Source organism: Erithacus rubecula (genome assembly GCF_903797595.1).
Source record: "Erithacus rubecula genome assembly, contig: SUPER_Z_unloc_1, whole genome shotgun sequence".
Lineage (NCBI taxonomy): Eukaryota > Metazoa > Chordata > Aves > Passeriformes > Muscicapidae > Erithacus > Erithacus rubecula.
The window spans coordinates 4,162,847-4,172,546 of NW_027635590.1; the positions used below are offsets into that span (position 1 = coordinate 4,162,847).

General features: G+C 41.2%; 1 protein-coding gene across 2 annotated transcripts in view; it reads left to right on the forward strand.

Moving 5' to 3' along the window:
• LINGO2 (leucine rich repeat and Ig domain containing 2) overlaps positions 1-6,916 on the forward strand; it is a 463,407-nt gene extending 456,491 nt beyond the window's left edge. Inside the window, exon 6 of one of the 2 annotated variants that reach the window (XM_079330903.1) lies at positions 2,521-6,916. In XM_079330903.1, coding sequence (XP_079187029.1) covers positions 2,557-4,377 — 1,821 coding nt within the window. In that variant the 5' untranslated portion in view covers positions 2,521-2,556 and the 3' untranslated portion in view covers positions 4,378-6,916. The remainder of the gene's footprint in view (positions 1-2,520) is intronic. The other variant, XM_079330904.1, reaches the window with a different exon arrangement.
• Positions 6,917-9,700: the final 2,784 nt, after the last annotated feature.

A 9,700-nucleotide genomic window follows, 5' to 3' on the forward strand; every position in this document is an offset into this window, starting at 1 on the left:
AGCATTTCATATTTTTACTATCTAAACCAAACACTCCAGGAGTGCTCATCTTCCACTGAACCTGTTTACTTTGTGGTTCATACATTATTAGATGGATACAGCAGGAAATGAAATTCCTGTGTGCTGGAAGTATCAGTATGAAAGCACTAAACTCACAGACTGAGCTCTGATAGTAATGATCAGAGCACCCAGAAACCTCTCTGATCTAAATTCATTGCAAACACCTAACTCAGAGTCCCCTATTGGTTTCCAGTTTTAAGTTAGTGCCTAATGAAGTGAAGTTTATCTCTGAAAACCTTTGTCACAGCTGGAGATAACTAGCAATAGTTACTCGCAAGACTACAATTTAAGGGGGAAACTGAATCTCAGTAGGTTGTCCTTCTAGAGCAAAGTGGAAATGTGCTTTTATAGGTAATATCACACAGAATAATTTTCATCCAGTCTCCAGTCTATATGTCAAAACCAGCATGCAATGTGCCTCACATTAATAGTCTCTGCATAGAAGTGTAAAAAGGGAAATAAAAAGCCACATCAGTCAAGACTGAAATTCTTCCACAGAATTGTGAGAGGAATAGTATGTGCATCATTCATGTACAGTCAGTCAAAGAGCACAATTAATACAGAGCTCCAAGAGAAATACTTTTTCACTTAGCTTAGTTTTTAACAGTCACAGCACAACAGTTGTTCATTTCTCAGTCCAGTTACAATAGTACTAATGTGTACAATCCAATCTCCCAGCTCCAGCTTAGAATTTAAGATCCAAAAAGATCAATAGACCCAAATATCTGCTCTTTTTCTTGCAACTTGAATCTCCACTGTTCTGATCTTCCATGGTCTGAGAGTGCAACTCTTTATCAGGCAGAATGATCTGGTGAGTTATCACATTCCAAGTTGTGTGCTGGCAGTGTTGCTGCACTGTTGGGACTTTCTTTTTCATCACTCTGTGATTTACTGAGTGTTATTTTGATGTGCTTCAAACAGCTTATTTGCTCAAATAGCTGTGTGATTGCCTCATCAATTTAGCTACACCATATTTGTATAAATATATTTATCCTCTATGTATGGGAGAATTTCTTTTATGTTACAATCCATGTGACAGCACGTAGACCCAAAAAATTGACTCAAATGTAAGTTTGCATTTCTTACACAGGGGCCAGATGATCGTCAAAGCCCAAAGATGTAGATAAGATGGTGAATTCTTGGTTATTCAGTAATTTTGACATTGTTAATAGGACCAGATGCACCATAGACATCTGTGCTGATCCAAGAGGTAGTTACTGGTGGGAGTTATGCAAGTATTTTTACAAGTACAATTAAAATGAAGCCCAAATTAAAAAATCCAGAAAAGGTATCACAAAGCCTGGGGCCCATTATAAGGTTTATTAATATTATGAAACCTGAATCCCAGCACCGTACCTTAGCCTCATCAAGTAGACTGTACTATAGAAGTTAAAGCACTTCTATGGTCCTTACTTGCAGTTTGCTTTACTCTGAACATCTCAAACACACTTTCCTTTGATGAACACCTATATCTTTTTCTTCTTCTGAAATGTGTTATTGTTTAGTAGCTTCTAAGTAGGATTAGAAAAAAAGTCTCTTGCCTCTGGTGACTAAATGTGAAAAGTACATGGTTTGGAGAAGGGTACCTAATTTAGTAGAGGTTATCTTGTCTTCTATTCTTATCTTTAACCTGAAGGCAGGACTTAATACAAACTTATAAACTGTGATTTTCATTAAATCTGCTGTGCTTCTTTGGACACTGTGCTGCTTAAACACAGAGAGCTCATCTTACCTTGTTTTTGTCTTCCAAAATACATCTTGAAAGTACAAAGATGTATTCTGTAAACCCTTCTCAGATCTTGTGTTCTAAAGAGTCACACAAAATATCTCTGAACACTAAAAGCAAAGAATCAATTTGACCTATTACAAATTCTAATCAGAGATGCACTAGTTCTTCTTCCTCATCTGAGCCATTGTGTATGTGTATGCATGAACAAGCTTCATCTCTTTATAGCTGTAATAAATGCAACAAATATTAAACGGAATCTTTTCATTGTCAAGGAGCTCCTTATCTTGATTATAATACATCATTAACATTTGCCGTAAAACACTAATGGGAAGCAAAAGCTTAGTTTCATATCACCTCATGGAAATCCAATGCTGTAAACTTATCACAAATCCTCTTAGCCCTTTTCGCATAGTGTATAGTATTTATCTCCAGGTTAATTATAGCACTGTCTAGAGGAAACTTACTGCAATTGAGAAAAGACTGAAAGGTCCTTTACTGTTTGGAGTAGGAAAAGCTGTTTTGGCTTCTCCAACATTGGAGAAAAATGCTGGATAAACAATTTTTTCTACTGGCCCTATGATATTGAAGTAAAATCGTCTTTTATGTAGGTTTTGCCATTCACAATAGGTTTGTTGATTTGCTCAATATGAAAACACATGCATTTGCTTTGCAATGGTACTGTTCTTTTTCTGCGGACTTAACTTCTCCCCTTTCCCATCCTCACCCCACAGGCCCGTGACGGAGGGTTAGCCCAGATCAGTGGAGTCATGCGTCACACAGCTCTATCATGCTGGCAGCCGTTCCTGGGTCTGGCTGTGCTGCTTGTCCTCACGAGCCCCACTGTGGGCTGCCCGGCCCGCTGTGAATGCTCAGCACAGAACAAGTCTGTCAGCTGTCACCGAAGACGTCTGATGTCCATTCCAGAAGGCATTCCCATTGAGACCAAAATCTTGGACCTCAGCAAGAACCGACTGAAAAGCGTTAACCCTGAGGAATTCACATCATACCCATTGCTGGAGGAGATTGACCTCAGCGACAATATTGTCTCCAATGTTGAGCCCGGAGCTTTTAACAATCTCTTCAACTTGCGCTCCTTGAGACTGAAAGGAAACCGTCTGAAGCTGGTCCCCCTTGGGGTGTTCACCGGGTTGTCAAACTTAACAAAGCTTGATATAAGTGAAAACAAGATTGTCATTCTGCTGGACTACATGTTTCAAGATCTGCATAATCTAAAATCCCTGGAGGTTGGGGACAATGATTTGGTGTATATATCACACAGGGCCTTCAGTGGGCTGCTTAGCCTGGAGCAGCTCACCCTGGAGAGATGCAACCTCACAGCTGTACCAACAGAAGCTCTTTCTCACCTCCACAACCTCATCAGTCTGCATTTGAAACAGCTCAATATTAATGCTTTGCCGGCGTACGCCTTTAAGAGACTGTTTCGCCTGAAAGACCTGCAGATAGAGGCCTGGCCCCTCCTGGACATGCTGCCTGCCAACAGTCTGTACGGTCTCAACCTGACTTCTCTCTCCATCACCAACACCAACCTGTCTGCAGTACCTTACTCTGCTTTTAAACATCTGGTTTACCTGACACATCTCAACCTCTCTTACAACCCCATCAGCACCATCGAGGCAGGCATGCTGTCAGATTTAGTGCGCCTGCAGGAGCTCCACATGGTGGGGGCACAGCTGCGCACCATCGAACCACATGCTTTCCAAGGGCTCCGATTCTTACGCGTGCTTAACGTGTCCCAAAACCTGTTAGAAACCCTAGAAGAGAATGTATTCCATTCCTCCAAAAGTCTTGAGGTCCTCTGCATCAACAACAACCCCCTGGCCTGTGACTGCCGTCTTCTTTGGATTTTGCAGCGGCAGCCCACCTTGCAGTTTGGCGGCGAGCCACCAATGTGTGCTGGCCCAGACAGTGTCAGAGAGAGATCATTCAGAGACTTTCACAGCACAGCTCTCTCCTTTTACTTCACCTGTAAGAAGCCCAAGATACAAGACAAGAAGTTGCAGTATCTGGTAGTGGAGGAAGGACAGACCGTGCAGCTGATGTGCAATGCTGATGGGGACCCGCAGCCTACCATCTCCTGGGTTACCCCACGCCGGAGGCTGATCACAACCAAATCCAATGGTAGAGCCACTGTGCTGGGAGATGGCACCCTGGAGATCCGATTTGCCCAAGACCAGGACACTGGGATCTATGTCTGTATTGCAAGTAACGCAGCTGGGAACGACACCTACTCGGCCTCCCTGACAGTAAAGGGGTTTACTTCAGACCGTTTCCTTTATGCCAACAGGACCCCAATGTATATGACAGACTCCAACGACACAAGTTCTAATGGAACTAATGCAAACAGCTACTCTCTGGACCTTAAGACAATTTTGGTGTCCACAGCTATGGGCTGTTTCACATTCCTTGGAGTGGTTTTATTTTGTTTCCTTCTTCTTTTTGTGTGGAGCCGAGGGAAAGGCAAACACAAAACCAGCATTGACCTTGAATATGTCCCTCGCAAAAACAATGGTGCTGTGGTTGAAGGGGAGGTTTCTGGACCTCGAAGGTTCAATATGAAAATGATTTGATGGTATTCTGCTAGCAGTGCTTTTTCTGTGGCATTAAAACCAATTAAAACAGCCTGGCATGTGGAATTGCTAGGCAGAAGCAGCTTAATGCAGCTGTCAGTGTATCAAAAGGTTATATGAAAATGGAAAGACTATTTGTGGTTACACAACAGAGCCTCCAGACCTTGAGGCAGATGTGTCAGGGCCTTTCATAGAACTGGGAAATTGTACTAACTGTTTGCATTGCAAATATTGGCATTCTGGGGATATCAGCAATGAACCACTGGCTCATGCTCATGGACAATTGTTCAACATTTTCTACTGCTACAAAAGGAAAAAGAAAAAAAACCTACAGTGTAGGATTTACATACTTAAAGAAAAAGACACATTTGTCTAAACCACACTCTACAGTGAAATTTGTATCCATATATCTCATTTGGTAAAACTTTGCATCCTCCCTTCTAGTTGGTTCAACACAACAAAAAAATTGGTAGCTTTTTTTTTTTTTAATCTACATCTATACTGTGTATATTTTGAAGCAATACAAATGAGAGGTTGTGCTTTTAGAAATCCACCAATACTGACCCAAGTGTGATGTCACCCATCTTTTAACTATCATCAAACCCAAATTAGATTCTTGTAGTTACTAATTAGAAGTAATATGATATTTTTCTCCTCATGTAGAAGGCCAGAGCTGAATAGTTGAGAGCAAAACTGCTCAACTCTGTCTACTCTGTCTACTCTTCATATAAATATAAGGCATGTGCCTAGTTTTGATACAGAATGGAATATTTTTTATATCTGTGATATCACACTGGACCAGTTTACTGTAATACAGCCCTTGTTCTCACACAGGGAAGGCAACCCACTAGTCAATGCTGGCATGGAGGAGTTGAGTTCTACCTTGAAGAGAGAGAATCAGTTTTGTTAGCCCTGATTTTCATTTCAAAGCTACTGTTAAAATGTTAATGTGTATTGGGCCAAATAAAGAGCATAATACATTCTGCAGACTCCTTGGGAAATATGGTCATCTTACTCTTTATACAAGTGAATTAAAACATACAGACATTCTGTTACTAGGAATGAACTCTTCTCCAATGCCAAGTAAACCACAGTTGTTCATGCATAATATGGGGATTTATAATACTAAAATAATGTTTAAAACATGACAGCCTCAAAAAGGCTAACATACTGCCAGATATAATGAACCTCTAGCCACCGTCATTCTCATCTTGTATATTTGTAGATAACACAAAGACGCAAAGCTAATTTCCAAGAACAGATTACTTAGCTATTCTTGATGCCATTTTAATAACAATGTGATTATGTTTCTTTCAGGGGCAGTATCTTAGAGCAAGAGGGGCAAGTTTTTCCAGATTTTAGGAATCTTTTTTAATGGAAATAAAACAGAAGTGGAACATTAGTTCAGTACAAGTAACCTTTTGCTTGTTTGTTTTATGCTTCCAAAGAAATTCTCAAAACACTGAGAAGTGAAATTTTATTCTTTATCATTAATACCATGATTTTTATTTTTAAATCCTCAGCAATTGCAAGATGCAAAGTTGTTCAGCCACCTCTCAAGTTTTCCAGCAGTTATGAGCCATAGGTTTGTCATAAATTATTGATAGCAAATATCATATTTAAATGATTAGCATAACCTGAAGTAAGGATGACAATAATTATATATATGCTTAACCAAGAAGAATATTAACACATTAAAAGACCGAACAACATTCAGATGATTGTGATTTAAAAGCCTGTATTCAATCTTAGTATTAGATTTCAGCATTTTGAAACCAAAGTCAGGCTGACCTATAATATGATGCAGGTGCTTCTAAAATTAGTATGCACATTCTTTGGCAGAGATTTTAAAAGCAAGATAAAAAATCTCCCACTTCTATCAAGGGAAATGTGCCAAAAATTGTAAAATCCAGCTGTGCTCCCCAGATGTACTCATGAATTAGCTGCAGGACCCAAGGCTAGGCAGTTTTGAGAACCTCTTTTTTTAGTGGTTGATTGTTGTTTGCATCATTCCTTCATTTTAGGTTGCCAAACTGAGGAAGCTGTTTGTGAAAATTCTTAGAATTTTCTTCACCTGGCTTTAGAGTTGCTTTAGAGTTGGGTTTTCTTGCTTCCTTTTTTTTTTTTTTTTTTTTCTATGCTCTGAACTAGATAGTTGGAGATTTATGGACATGCTTGATAAGAATACTCTTTGTTCTGTGACATCTGTAGAACATAAATATAATGGAATAACCCCTGACTAAATTCTAACACCAGGGAAATTATTTTTGTTGATGTAATAACCACTGCACTGAAGTCCAAAACTCTACTGTACCTTAATGTGGGCAGGTAAAGAAACAAATGGGGATAAAACAAAATGTTTCTGAACTGTCCCTTGAAGACATTTGCATGTGCCTTTCCCTTGTAACTGTCATTTTTTTCAACTAGTAATCTATTGCCCCTGCCGTCATTTCATGTTAAATGTTAAAATCAGTGTTAGAAGCAAAAATTCACCTAAGTTCAAGACATTTGCAGCTGATTTCTTCATATTAAATGACACAATGAAAAAATTTTAAAAACTCCACCCCAGAAAACATGTACTTTTAGGATTAATTATGAGTTGCTGTATTCCCCTATTCCCTTAGAATGACTCAAAGAAGTGATTGCAGTTAGTGCATTGCAAGGATTTGTGAGCAGAAATGTGCTTAGTTATCTATGTGAAATGTGTGCTGGTGATGGAAATCACCACTTGCTGTTGCTGAGCACCACCTTGCAGAGCTGTCAGCGTTCTGTGTATTGCCTTGAGTTCAGTCAGTATTCAGTTTTTCAGAATCAGTGTTTGTTCCCTGCCTCTAGCAATGTTCTACTTTTTGCAGCCTACTTATTTCAGCATGGACTTAACAAGGCATATGGCACCTCTTAACAGAAGGGAGGACAGCAAGACTCAGAGACACTTTTTGTCTTGCTCCACATAGTCTCCTTCTTACGTATTTGTGGGACACATACCAACTATGGCTCCTTTGGGTGAATAAAGAATACAGTGTTAAAGTCAGACCTAGACAAGCACCCTTTTGGCAATTCTTTTAAGAACAGTGGCTGAATGCTTACCCTGTCTCTTGAAGGAGTCACTTCTCTACTAGAGATCAAGGAGACACACCACAGTTTATTTTACTGCAGGGGAGAAAAGGACTGGGCTGTGAGAAGGCATCTGACCCACATGGCTCCCCGATCATATATTCAGAAACAGGTTGATAGTGCATACCTGGCACTAAAAGAGGAATCAAAGGTTTTAACCTACCTCTGACTCATATACTGGCTGGTCTCCATGCTGACACTAGTCTGAATTTACCTAGCAGCCAGTGCAACAAAACTCTGAGGAGCAGCAATAGTTCTGCAGAAAAGGAGAAAACTGAAAATATAGAACAAGAAAAGCAACTTGAGAAAACAGGTACCAAAATATCCTTGTCAATAACTCCTGTAAGAGCAGTGCCTGGGCCTCTTGCAAATATGCTTTGAAGTCCACTTGCACAGATCAGTGTGAAGATAAAAACAGATGAATGTACAAGTGTTTACAGAATCACAGTGAATCATCAAGTCCAAGCTTTGACTGATCACCGCCTTGACAACTAGACCATAACACTAAATGCCATACACATTTACTGAACACCCCCACACATAGTGGCTCCACCACCCTCCATTAGCATGCCATTCCAATCTTAACCAATATTTTGGTGAAGAAATTCTTCCTGAACCTCTGCCTGAACCTCTCCTGGTGCAGCTTAGGGCTATGTCCTCTGCTCCTGTCTGTGGGTGACTGGGAGAAGAGGCCAACGCCTCCTCCAAGGGAGCTGTAGAGCCTGGTAAGGTTCCCCTGAACCTTCTTTTCTCCAGATGAACACCTGCAGTTTCCTCAGCTACTCCTCATGGGACTTACACTGTTCACCCTCCCCTAGCTCTGTTTCCCTCCTCTAGGCATGTTCCAGCTCCTCAATTTCCTGCTTCTAGTGAGGGGCCCAGAACTGGATGCAGCACTCGAGGTGTGACCTCACCAGGGAACAATCCCTGCCCTGCTCCTGCTGGCCACACCACTGCTGCTGCAGGCCAGGATCCACTGGCCTTTTTGGCCACCTGGGCACACGCTGGCTCATGGCCAGCTGCTGTCAGCCAGACTCCCAGCTCCTCTTCTGCTGGACCTTTTCCCAGCCACCCTGCCCCAGCCTGCAGCACCGCACGGGGTTGTTGTGACCCAAGGGCAGGGCCCACGCTTGGCCATGCTGAGCCTCACACCCCTGGCCTTGAGCCAGTGATCCAGCCTGTCTGCAGAGCCTTCCTGCCCTCCAGCACGGCAACACTCCCACACAGCTTGGAGTCACACGAAAACTACTGAGGGAGCACTCCAGGTCATTGGAAAAGATACTAAACAGGACTGGGCCCAGTCCTGAGCCCTGGGAACACTGCCCGTGACCAGAAACCAGCTGGCTGTGGCACCATTCACCTCTCTGGGCCTGGCCATTCTAACAGTTTTTAACCCAGTTAAACTTTCCATAAGCGAGTTAAAGAGAATATTGAGCAATGTATACAGAAAAGTACTTTTTTTTTGCAATGATTTAACAAGGGAAAAAGACTAAGCAGCATCGCATCTCAGCCTTATTTTAAGTTTTAAGCTGGTCCTCTGAGTTTTTTCCCTTCTTCTTTCTTTGCAATTTTTCAACTTTCTTTACAGAAAGCTTTGTCCACAAAAATGTAGTTTGTTAGATTCAGGCTGGGAAGCTGCTTTTACCCTCCATACCCACCCCATTATGCATTCACACATGCTTCTGGTGCCAGCAGAGGAAGCAGCCCCAGACACAACTGAAGAGGAGGCACCAAGGCCCCTAGAGAACTGCTGAGGTCACCAGACATTTTTTAACTAAACTTGATTTAAGTTGGCTTCATTGTCATACTGCCATTTAAGGTTTCCTTTATTTACATGAATGGTAGCTATCTCTTTCTTCCTTATTTCTTTAATCTTGATTTCACATCACCTATGACAACAACTATTATAACACCAAGAAGAAAATTAAGAAATATTATACATTACATCCTCAGCAGGACAAACTGTAATTTAGGCAGATGAGACACCATAAGAAGTCAGCGTTAATATTTAATAGAAAGTCATATCTAAGTTTAGTAACACAGCAAAAAAAAATGGCAAGAAGATTACTGAGGTATGTAGGCCATGCTGCAACTGAATCACATCAAGGATGTGGAAAAGACTTTCTGCACCATGCCTGGATATCTATTTTTGTCACTAGAATTTCCCAGAAAGACTCTCAGGATGTGTGAATGCCAGAAATCCACATTT